This window comes from Giraffa tippelskirchi, chromosome 1 (assembly GCF_054371585.1).
Source record: "Giraffa tippelskirchi isolate mGirTip1 chromosome 1, T2T-mGirTip1v1.2.pri, whole genome shotgun sequence".
Classification (NCBI taxonomy): Eukaryota; Metazoa; Chordata; class Mammalia; order Artiodactyla; family Giraffidae; genus Giraffa; species Giraffa tippelskirchi.
Window position 1 is genome coordinate 31,115,864 of NC_137275.1, and position 12,983 is coordinate 31,128,846.

General features: G+C 36.3%; 1 protein-coding gene across 8 annotated transcripts in view; it reads left to right on the forward strand.

The window, feature by feature from the left end:
• The window catches only part of LOC145511153 (transmembrane protease serine 11E-like), a 101,803-nt gene extending 94,627 nt beyond the window's left edge, over positions 1–7,176 (forward strand). For 4 of the 8 annotated variants that reach the window (XM_081504170.1, XM_081503947.1, XM_081504023.1 and 1 more), the window contains 2 exons: positions 383–525; positions 6,756–7,176. In XM_081504170.1, the coding sequence (XP_081360296.1) occupies positions 383–525; positions 6,756–6,917 (305 nt within the window). In that variant the 3' untranslated portion in view covers positions 6,918–7,176. The remainder of the gene's footprint in view (positions 1–382; positions 526–6,755) is intronic. The other 4 variants (XR_014057825.1, XR_014057812.1, XM_081504083.1 and 1 more) reach the window with 2 other exon arrangements.
• Positions 7,177–12,983: the final 5,807 nt, after the last annotated feature.

A 12,983-nucleotide genomic window follows, 5' to 3' on the forward strand; every position in this document is an offset into this window, starting at 1 on the left:
TATTTCATTTCCCAAATACCACTGTATCTGAAAAAATACATTTCTAAGATTCTATGTGCCATTTCATCCAATCAGTCAGTTCAGTTCGGTAGCTCAGTCGTGTCCGACTCTTTGCGACCTCATGGACTGCAGCATGCCAAGCTTCCCTGTCCACCACCAACTCCCGGAGCCTACTCAAACTCATGTCCATAGCATCGGTGATGCCATACAACCATCATTTAAAATAGTTATACTTAATTTCCCAAATACTACTGTATCTGAAAAAATACATTACTAAGATTCTATGTGCCAGCTCATCCAATAACTAATTATAAAAGACTTTCTTCAGGTTTATAGAATATATGTATATATATAAATATGAAGTCTATTTTTTTCCCTTTAGGTAGCAGTCAAAATCATCTTCGGCAAGTACAGGTAGATCTCATAGACACTAAAAGCTGCAATGCACCTCAAGCTTACAATAATGCCATAACTCCTACAATGTTATGTGCTGGCTCCTTGAAAGGAAATAGAGATGCGTGCCAGGTAAGTGATTGGCTGCATGATTTTTTGTTCACCTTTTATTTTGAAATAATTACAGCTCTACAAGAAGTTGCAAAGATAGTACGGAAGGGTACCCTATAACCTTCACCAAGTATTCTCCAGTGGTTACATCTCATGTAACTAGAGTAGAATATAAAAGCTAGGAACTGATCTTGGTACAAGGTGTACTTCTAGCTTTTTATCACATGTGTAGATTTGTGTCATCATCACTGCAGTTAAGAACGCTTCCATCACCACAGAGATCTTTCTCCCTTTATAAAAACATCCATTTCCTTCCCACATCACTTTATCATCACTAACACCTGGCAATAACCTAATCTGTTTGCCATCTCTATAATTTTGTAATTTCAAGAATGTTGTATGAGTAGAATCATACAGTAACCTTTTTTCAGAATTCCATTTTGATTTTTTTATAGTTCTGCCGTATATTACAAGTATATTTTAAATAGATAAATTAAGATTTTTGGTTGGAGTTTCAATATCAAACTCTCAAAAATTCATAGAATAAGTAACAGAAAAGTAGAGCAATATAGTAGACCTGAAAAGCACCATGATTTATCTTTTAGTGTTTTTAACCATACTCTCTCTTTGTAGGAAAATTGTGTGGTTCCTCTAAATTAAATACATATAACTTATCATAGTCTACTGGTGTTGAAATTTTACTAGTTTGAGTTGGATTTGAAATAGCAAACATACCTTAAGCCTCTTTAACCTTTCATCATTCATAATATTAAATATTAATAAATATAAATATTAAATATTTCCTCTCTATAAATACTGAGAGCCACATCAGACAAGTTTTTGCTTCAAGTGCCAGATGTAACTTAGAAAACTTAAGAGGAGGGAAGTCTATTTACTCATCGTCTGTTCTTTCTTCCCTTCTGGTTTTCTACAATTTTTTTAAAATTATTTTTAATTGGAAGATAATTGCTTTACAATATTGTGTTGGTTTCTGCCATACATCAACATGAATCAACCAAGGTATACATATATCCCCTCTCTCTTGAACCTCCCTCTCACCTCCCACCCCTCTAGGCTGTGACAGAGCATCAGGTTTAAACTCCCTGCATTATACAGCAAATTCCTACCAACTATCTATTTTACATATGGCAATGTATATGTTTAAAATTCTTTTTATATCATTTCTTTTCTGTTTCAGAAACTTCCTTTAGCCTTTTTTTTTTTTTTTTTTTTAGTGTGGATCTGCTAGTGTCAAATTCCCTTAGATTTTCTTTGTTTGCAAAATTCTTTATTTCCTATTTATTTGTAAAGCACAATTTTGCCAGGCATATAATTTATGGTTGACAGGTTTTTTTGTTTCTTTTTCAGTGCTTAAATCATGGCCTCTATAATTTATGATAGGAACTTGCTGTTGTTAGAATTGCTTTTCTCTTGCAGATGAAGTGTCATTTTTTTTCTTGTTGTGTTCAAGGTTTTTTCTTTGTCTTTAGTTTTCAGAAGTTTGAGTATGTATCTTGGCATGGATTTCTCTTGGTTATACTGCTTAGGGCTTGCTCAGCTTTTTAATCTGCAAGTTTATGCCCTTTGACAAACTTGGGCAAGTTTCAGCCTTTTTTTCTTTGAAAATTTTTCAGCTTAATTTTGGAATCCAGTAATAGGTATGTTAACTCTTTCATTATGCTCTCAGAGATCTCTGAGCTTCTGTTCATTTTTTTTTCCACTCCTTTTTCTGTGTGTTCAGACTGAGCAATTTCTATCATTCTATTTTCAATTTCATTGATTTTGTTTTTACTTCCATCATCCCCTTCATTTTTCTGTTAAGCACTTCTAGTAAGCTTTTTTTTTTTTTGATTATTGGATTTTTTGTTTGTTTCATGATGGAAATTGCCCATTAACACATTTTTGTGATGACTGCTTTAAAATCTTTGTCAGATAATTCCAACATCTGTCACCTCAGTGTCAGTGTCTGATTGATCGCCTTTTCTTATTCGAGTCAAAATTTTCCTGGTTCTTGGTATTGGGTGATTTTCAGATATATCCTGGACATTTTGAATATTATGTTATGAGTTTCGGCATCTTATTTAAATCTTCTGTTTTTACAGGACTCCTCTGACATGACAGTGGAGGGGTAGGGGAATGAGGTAGCACTTCCCCCACTCGTTGTCCCCTGACACCCAGGTGGGGAAAGAGATCTTTGTTACTGGTGGGTGGAGGTGGAATTGCAGGCTTCTCACTAGGGTTTCCTTTGTGGCTCAGCTGGTAAAGAATCCACCTTCAATGCTGGAGACCTGAGTTTGATCCCTGGGTTGGGAAGATCCCCTGGAGAAGGGAAAAGCTAGCCACTCCAGTATTCTGGCCTGGAGAGTCACAAAGAGTAAGACATGACTGAGCCACTTTCACTTTCTTTTCTTTTAAGATGGGAGAAAATTATTAAATTTATTTTATTTTATTTTTTGGCTGTGCAGTGCCCGGCATACAGGATCTTAGTTCCCCGACCAGTGATCCAACCTGTGCTCCCTGCACTGGAAGCATGGAGTCTTAACCTCTGGACTGCCAGAAAAGTCCAGAAACTTATTAAATCTAATTTTTTTAAAAATATGTACCATTTTCCTCCTCACCCTTCTTGGTGGAGAAATAGAAAACCCCCTCACACCCTCCATTTAGGGGATTTCACATATAAAGTCTGGGATGGTGAGGATGCAGTGAAAAAATACCACTCTGGTTGGGGGCAACTTGTTACTGCTCCCCTTGTGGTCTCCACTGACATCATGGGATAGTGGCCTTATCACTGCTTGGTTCTCCACTAGGTCTGTTCTGACATCACCCTAGTGGGAGAGAGAGTTCTGCCTCATCAGTATTGGGGGGTAGTTCATGCTCCCCAGCTGGTTACCACAGGGGAGGAAGAGGAAGCCTTCATCATCACCTGGCAGGGATGAAAGAGAGGCTCCCCACTCAGCCTCCTCTGATACCAGTCAGGTGGGAATTGGACTTCCTTAGATTCTGTAAGGGTGGAAGTCTAGTCTCCCCACTTGGCCCTTGTTGATGGGGTGGGGATGGGGCCACACTTTTTTCTGTGGTTGACTCACAGTGTATACACATCACCCAGCTTATACATTATCAACTCATGACCAATCTTATTTCATTTCTACATATTTTAACCCCCAACCTCTTCTTCCCACCCTCAACTCCAGATCTATTTTGAAGTAAATCACAGATGTTTATAATTTCATTTCAAAATATGTTACCTCTTCTATTAATACAATGCCTTTTTGATGATAGTATTAGATGTGAATGCCTCATAAATGTGGGGAACTAAAGAGGAGAAACCAAGTTGGGCCTTGTGATTATAACACACTGCTTTTCTGTTTCAGGAGAAATCTGGTACTTCCCCCTCTCAAAAATCATCAATAACTTTATATGCAGAAATTTTTACTTGGGTCTCTTACTCTCTCCCATCTCAGTGAGATGTGGCTACCTCGTCTTAAAATATGATCTTGTTTTGAAATATGCTGATTTCCCCCTCCCTCCTTTTCCAACAACTCATTTCTGTTTCCTTATTTTGGTTTCTCTTTATTTCCCTCTCTGCCTCTCTCTAAGCCTGGCTGTTCCTTAAGACTCATTTATTTTTTTCTCTACATATACCTTCAAAGAAATTACCTTTTCTTTAAGTAGCTGTCACTTTAATGTCTTCCAAATCTACATCTCCAAAATTAATCTCTTGCTCAAATTCAGTCTCACATTTCCACATACTCCCAAACCATTTCCATTTATATGTTTTAAGTTGTTAGTATAAGACTAACTTTTATATATGTTCCATCTTAAAGTCAACAGGCATTCAGTCAGTTCAGTCGCTCAGTCGTGTCTGACTCTTTGCGATCCCATGGACTGCAGCACGCCAGGCTTCCCTGTCCATGAAATATTTTTTTTTTTTGAAATATTTTTTTTATTTCAAGTTTCTCGTTTATGTGGTTGGCTTTCATTATTCTTGAAATCTTTTACTTTTAAATCTCTTTCACATGCAATCATTTAAATCATAGAATATTTCCCCCTTACTATTTCTTCCATATTTATCTCCTTGTCTCCATTCTTTCTGTTAAGAACTTAATCTATTGCTTCGTTGCTTCATATCTTTATCACTAAAACTGGTTTCTCGTTTAGCTTCTGGGTTTAAGTTTCTGTTATGATATGTACATTCTTTTGTAAAAAAAATTTAGTGGAGTAATTGATTTACAATATTGTGCTAGTTTCTGCTATACATCAAAGTGAATCAGCTATACATACCCATATTCTTGAATAAACTTCCTGTTCTGTTTCTCGTTAAACCACTCACTAAAAATAACTGCATTTAAGGGAAAAATAGCAGTAGATACAGACCAATGGACCCCTCAAAAGTTATGCAACTTTGTAACCAGAGAATTAACAACATCATCAACAGCAAAAATAATTGTACCTGGAAAAATAACTTAGTGTAGGTAGGCAGATTGCCCAGGGTGGCTGGCGGCTGACTGAGGGAAAGTTAAAAACGCATAAAAACAATCGAGTAGAAATACTGGCTTGCTGAGGGTGAGACAATGCACATGGGAGTATAGCTCTGGGCAGAGGAGGAAGTACAATCTGGCAGGACCTGAGAATTAAGCAAGGATGGGGTGTGCCTCTTTGGGTAGGGAGAAAGGTTCCTGGGCATAGACACTCAACATTTTCTTAAATTAGAGCCTCCAAGGCTTCTGTCTGTGCAGTAGCTGAGCTGAGACCTTTTTTTCTGGAAATTACAGTTCCACTCCCATTATTCTGGCTCCTTTGCCTAAGTCAAAACACCTATAAGCCATCACAACTTCCACTTTGTACTGATGTAACTCCCCTATTCACCAATCACATGTGAGCTAAGTAGTGTTAACAGAACCAACTGTCTCTTTCTCCATTTGATACTTGCTGGACATCACCTTAGTTTTCAGCTTGTGATGCTGTTAGACTCACTGCTGTCTTTTTTCCTTAATTACTTTATTATCAGACTCATTCACTCCTGTCTCCTAAACAGAGTTAAGCTTTGTAGTTTCTGGCATATTCCATTTCTTTTTCCTAATCTGCTATGTCTTCACATAGGCTTGGGTGTCAATTATCAAAATGATTTGTTATCCGATAGCTTCATACAGTACACCTTGTTTCTATCAGCAGACTGTACACTCCTTGAGGGGAGGGCTCATGTGTTTAGACTCTTTTTACAACTCCTACCACATATGAGAGTATAAGAAAATATACTTATTGGTTAATTGATTTAAAAATTACAAACATAATATCTAATTGAGTTATTATTAGTGTTAGCTAATACTTTTATGTAGATGAAAGAAAATTCGCAAAGAAATTAGTATAATGTAAGGGAAAAAAAGCATGGACTTCTTAATGAAATCACTCTGGATGTTGAATAGCATGTGATATCAGGAAATTGCTAAACTCTGTTAATTTCAGCTTCTTCATTGCTAAAATAGAGAAAATGAAACCTAACTCCATGCTTTGCTGCCAGAATTACACGAGTTAATGAAATAATATATTAATTATTTAAGCACTTCATATAGTGTTGAACATGTAATGAGTGGTCAGTAACTAGAGGCCCCAGGATTTTGGGGGAAGATCAGTCAGCACCTTGTTTTTATGATCCATATAAAAGAAATAGCCTACTGGCTTTCACAAGGCATGAACAACTAGACTTTGTGGTTATGTATGCATATTCACTAAGTTCTGTTTTGTGCCAGGCTCTATGCTAAGCACATTATGTACACTGTCTTACATAATCTTCAAAATTATCATTGCAGGTAGGTTTTATTAGGAGCATTAGCAGTAAGTAAATTAAAGGTCTTAGCCAGCTTGGAGGGGCCAGAATTGAGCTTTAAACCCAGGTGTCTGACTCTGACGTCCATGCTTTTTATCAGTAGTAAACTCTTCACTCTTCTTTTAGGAGATGTGTCATACTGATAGAGTGTGGGCAGTCATTTGTCAGATGTATCAGATTGGGGCTGTTCTGCCAAGACATGGAGTCTTTCATCTCAGAGTACTGAACCCTGAGCCTAACCAGCTCTCCAGGCAGGGGAGCTCCTCCTTTATGTGAATTGCTGGCATAGATAAAGGACATCACTTCTCATTTGAGCACACTGAAGATTATTTAAAACTGCCCCTTTCATTAAACTCACATTAGAAAATAGCACATTTCTCTGTAATAAGCTGCATTATTAATTACTAATCTCTCCCTTCTTCTTTAGGGTGACTCTGGAGGACCTCTGGTTAGTCCAGATGCTAGAGATATCTGGTACCTTGCTGGAATTGTGAGCTGGGGAGATGAATGTGGGCAACCCAATAAGCCTGGAGTTTATACTAAAGTGACTGCCTTCCGGGATTGGATCACTTCCAAAACTGGTGTCTAAGAGAGAACAGCCTAGCAGAATGGAACTCACTTTTGTGTACGGGTCATTCTTAGAGGTACAGAATTGCAGAAGTCATCATGCAGGTCACGTAGATCTGACCAGTCGAGCTAAACCATCTGCTATTTCCTTCCTAGCTCTGCTCCGTACACCAACTTGCTTCTACCAGATGGATTCTGTCTCAACTTGCAGTCATTTGTTTTCTGGAAGTTTTCTGTCATCAAATTTTGACTTGTTGACATAAATCTCTCTCATACGTGTACGCAGTTTGAAGTGATCCCTTCCTTCATTTCCCTAGCTTTTCTCAACTCAGTAAATTTCCACTTTCAAGGTGTAGGACAAAGAGTAAAACAAAATATGAAAAGAAAAAAGTACATTTTTACATACAGAAAAGTATTAGGTGCTTTTTTCTTAATGCGGTGAAGAAAATGATCATAATCATTATGAAAGGTCAGGTAAAGAGACAGCAGAAAACCAAATACTTCATGATGGTGAAAGAATGGGAGCAAGGTTAAGGAAATAAAGAGAAACCAAGATATAATTTATTTGCATTTCCAGCAAACTGACAGAGATAAATGTGGGGAAGATTCTATTTTCTTATGGCCTATAATAATTATACAAACTCTATGTAATGTATTTGTTTTAAGTTAAAGCAAATAGTATTTATTTAACATGGCACTAGTGAGAATGTCAACATATCATAATAAAAAATAAACATCATCAATTTGCTTGACATTATGATAATCCACAAAAAGGGGAAGATGGGGAAAATGTTACTCATCAATTTACTGCGAATTCCTTTCAAATCTGAGCCTAGAGTGAAAATTTACCTAAGAACAAGCAGCATACATTATGTAGTAAGATTTTTGTATGGTTGGGTGGGAGGAAATAAAAATAGAATCTGTATGAACTACTGAATGAGATGGTATTATCACCAAGAGCTTGTGTGTTTGTATTTAAAGTTTTTCCACATTGCATAGCTGTGAAGGGAAATAAGGTCCAGGTGTGAGTGTGTATAGTTGTATGAATGCAGCTACAGGTCAGACCTCTATTTGAGATGACTGCTGATTCCGGCCTTACCACTCCACTTCCTTGCCCTCATTACCAGTCCACTCTTACACCATGTGTCTCTTAGACTCCTCTGGGCTCAGATGGGAGGATATTATGCGGAATTTATCCTGGAAGATGCCTCCATGCTACATCTAGCAAGACACTGAATTGCTCACTGCCTGGATAGAAAATTGATAGAAAAAGCCTAATATCAACCACATTCCTGATTTCAGCTTTGGTAAATTACTACTGAGTTGTTAGACATACAACATTCAAGTGATGTAGGCACTATGAAGTTAGGACTGGTTTCATGTTAGTGGTGAGATTTCACTGAATTTTTGCATTATCCTTTCCTCACTGTGTATAACTACTCATATGAGTTCTGTAGTGTACCATAACCACTTTGCAAGAAACATTAGTAGAAAAAAATCCACCTAAATAACATTGTTGGCATGTGAACTGATACAATTTAGGCACTTGGCTAAAATATGATATGAAATCTGACATGAATTGACAGTGTTAAATATTTTGTAAAAATATATTTAATTTAATGAATTCTTTTGAAAAAATTGAGGAAAACAATGAATTTTAAAGAAAGACTTAAAGTACATTTCCTACCATTTCTCTTAGTGTTCCTTTTGTTTGAATATGCTTCACAGTTAGGCCTCTAGGTGGCACCCGTAGGCTGTAGGTAAATAAAGGGAACCAAGTCTTAGGATGTTCAAGTAATGATGAACGCTGTAGTAGGCATTCTGTATCAGGGTCTTGTAAAACCAAAAGAATACAATTTAACTTTAAGAAGGTGTTTAAAAATTAATCCATATAAATTGACAGCATGTTAGTATTTTCCACATTTCTGGAGGTAGTTTCCAAATTAAAGTAAAATTTACAATGTGATAGGATTTTTTTTTGGCAAACTTGAAGAGATTTAAATTAAGAAGAAACTTTAGAAGTTTAATTTCACAGTGGCATCATATTTCTCAGAGAAATATTTCTCAAAAGATCTTAGAAATAGAGATTTGGCCATAGTGAATATATAAGCGATAGTTCAAACTTAATGTGCACAGAGAAATAGATAAAATAGTATCCTATTTTTAAATGATAATTTTATTTAAAAGTTAACTTCTAAAGGAGAAGACTCTTGAGAGTCCCTTGGACTGAAAGGAGATCAAACTAGTCCATCCTAAAGGAGATCAGTCCTGGGTGTTCATTGGAAGGACTGATATTGAAGCTGAAACTCCAATATTTTAGCCCCCTGATGCAAAGAGTTGACTCATTGGAAAAGATCCTGATGCTGGGAAAGATTGAAGGCAGGAGGAGAAGGGGACGACAAAAGATAAGATGGTTGGATGGCATCACCGACTCAATGGACATGAGTTTAGGTGGACTCTGGGAGTTGGTGATGGACAGGGAGGCCTGGTGTGCTGCGGTTCATGGGGTTGCAAAGAGTCGGACACGGCTGAGTGACTGAATTGAACTGAAAGGATTTCAGAGCTTCTCTGGTAGCTCAACTGGTAAAGGAACTGCCTGCAATGCAGGAGACCAGGGTAGACCAGGGTTCAATCCCTGGGTAGGGAAGATCTGCTAGAGAAGGAAATGGCAACCCACTCTAGTATTCCTGCCTGGAGAATCCCATGGACAGAGGAGCCTGGAGTACAGTCTATGGGGTGGCAAAGAGTCGGACATGACTGAGTGACTAACACAACAAAGGGTTTCAGCGTTCTTGAACTTGTCTTTTTTAGCCATTTCATTGGAGAAAGTTAAGAAGTCATGACTGAAATAATATTTGTTAACTGTGCAAGAGGGCAGGCATTTCTCAGCTATATTTTCTATCTCTCTTTCCACAGTACCTAGTAAAGTGTTCTGTATATAATAGTCTTTCAACAAGTGTTGTTGAACTGACCTTTTATTTTTGTATTATGCAAATAGTTTATGTAGCTTTGTTATTATTTACACATCAATTTTAAGAAGTAATCCAAGGTTTTACACTGTGTGATATAAGCCAGTTGAGTTGTAAACACACTAAGCCTCAATATACTCACTTATAAGACAGGGATAATAATATTCACCTCAAATGAATGCTGTAGAGATTAAAATGAGATATTTAAAAGTGCTTAACAAAGTTCTTAGAACATAGCAGGTGCTAAAGAAATAGTGCTATTATAACTGTTGCTGTAAACTACAGGGTTATATGATTGCTACTTGATTATTAATAGATTGAATGAGTATTTTTAAAAGGAAAAGATTATTAGATCAACAGAATGGGCTGGTTTCTTGTTTAATTCTAATTCTACAAAAGAACTTTTATTGAGATCATTCCAAAACATATTACCAAGTTGTTTGTTATTCTAATTTTTCATTTCAACTTTTAAATATGACAAACCTTTTTAACTATAGAGCTACTGGACCATATGAAGATCTACAGTCTGACCCAGGGAGGGAACCCACATCTTTTATATCTCCTACACTGGCAGTTGGGTCCTTTATCACTAGCGCCACCTGGGAAGACCGGAAATATAATACAGAGAGATCCTATGTATTCTTTATCCAGTTCATGGAAATGGTAACATCTTGATTAGCTTTAGTACAATATCATAACCAGAAAGTTGACCATGAGACAATCTATCAACCTTATGAGAGTTTATGTTTTTAAAACATGCAATTATTTGTGTGTGTGTGTATTTAGTTCTATGTAATTTTATCTCACGTGTGGATTTGTGTGCCACCACCAAGTCACAATGCAGAATAGGTTGGTCACAAGGATCCCTCATGCTACGCACAGCCATCTGGCATCATCTCCATCCCCATTCCCAGTCTGTGATCCCTGACAAACATTAATCTGTTCTCCATCTATATAATTTCATCTGAGAATGGTATATATTAACAACTGGGATCATACAATATGTTTACTTTGGATCATACAATATGTTTACTTTGGAGGTTGGCCTCTTGACTCCACATAATTCCTTTAAGATCAATCCAAATTGCGTGTGTCGTGCCCACACATGATAGTTCATTCCTACTTTATTGCTGTGTGTTTCACAGTATGGATGCACTGCAATTTGTTTAACCATTCATACATTGAAGGGCATTAGAACTGTTTATAGGTTTTGGCTACTATGAATAAAGCTACTACAATATTTGTATGTGGATGTGTAGGTCTTTGTGTGAACATAATTGTTCATCGTTTGTACCGTTCCATTTTTTTCTCAGTCTTAAAGTGTTATGCAAACACACATCAATTGTCAACCCTAACTTCCTTTGTGTACAAATTTTACATTTACCACTGTTCCTGCTGTACCATTCTATGCACTTGGTGTCCACTTAGAAACTTTGCCAGGCCAATTATATGTTCAAATACAATAATGTTATATCTTAATAGGGTTATTATATTAATATCTTTTTATGTAAACATAGGGAATTTAATAATCACATTTTGTGACATTCAATAAATTCACAAAACATTTTCAAAGAAATCGAGTTTAGCAGAAAGTAAGTGCAGCAATGATGTTTATTAAGTCTAGAATATTTCTCTTATTAGTTCTAGCACTTCTTGTGGTATAAATTGACAAATATTGGTGATGTTCAGATTTCTTTCTGAAAAAAGAAACAGTCATACCATGGATTGGGTGATTTAAAAATAACAGAAATTTGTTTCTTGTGGTTCTGGAGGCTGAGAAATCCAAGATCAAAGTGTCAGTTATAAAATAAATAAGTACTAGGTTTAATGTACAACATTATTAATACAATTAACACTAAAAAGTAATTCTATATTTTAAAATGAATGTGAGGACATTATTAAATAAATTGGATGCAACATGCCATTACAAATGGACTTTTTGGACCAAAATAGACATTTCTCCAAAGAAGACATACAGAGAGCCAAGAGGCACTTGAAAAGATGCTCAACATAGCTAATTATTAGAGAAATGCAAATTAAAACTACAGTGAGGCACCTCACACCAGTCAGAATGGCTATCATCAAAATGTCAACAAACAATAAATGCTGGAGAGTGTGTGGAGAAAAGGGAAACTCCTACACTATTGAAAGTACTGTTGGTGGAATGTAAATTGGTACAGCCACTATGGAGAATAGTATGAAGCTTCCTTAAAAAGCTGAAAATAGAACCACAATATGATCCAGCAATCCCACTCCTGGGCATACAGTCAGAGAAAAACTATGGTTTGAAAGGATGTATGCATCACACTGTTCATTGCAACACTGTTTACAATAGCCAAGACATGGAAGCAACCTAAATGTCCACTGACAAATGAATGGTAAAGAAGATGTACATATATACAATGGAATAATACCCAGCCATTAAAAAGAATGAAATAATACCATTTGCAGCAACCTAAATGGACCTGGAAATTATTATACTAAGTGAAGTAAGTCAGACAGAAAAAGACAAATATCATATGATATTGCTTACATGGAGAATCTAAAAAAAAATAAAAGATACAAATGAACTTATTTACAAAACAGAGGCAGACTCACAGACTAAGAAAATAAACTTATGGTTACCAAAGGGGAAAGGTGGTGAGGAGGGATAAATTGGGAGTTCGGAATTGACATATATACTCTACTATACTGAAAATAGATAACCAACAAGGACCTACTATATGGAACAGGGAACTGTGTATTCTGTAATAATTTAAATGGGAAAGGAATAGATATATGTGTATGTATAACTGAATCACTTTTCTGTACACCTGAAACTAACACAACATTGTAAGTCAACTATAGTACAATATAAAATAGAAATATTTTTTAAATGGACTTTTCTTCCCACAGAAATATATGTAGGTAGAACTCCAAATGGTGTTACTAACCTGCAAATCAGAATTTTAGTCAGGAGAGAAAATCTGCTGGTCCAGGTGGAGGAATTCTGTGAGGACAATTAGGATATTTGTGTTTAAAAAACATGATAAAAGAAGAGAATTCTATTCTATTTGTGATTGCGCTCCCCTCCAAAAAACCTCATGTGAAGTGGTAAAAATATTAGTATTTTCAGGAAA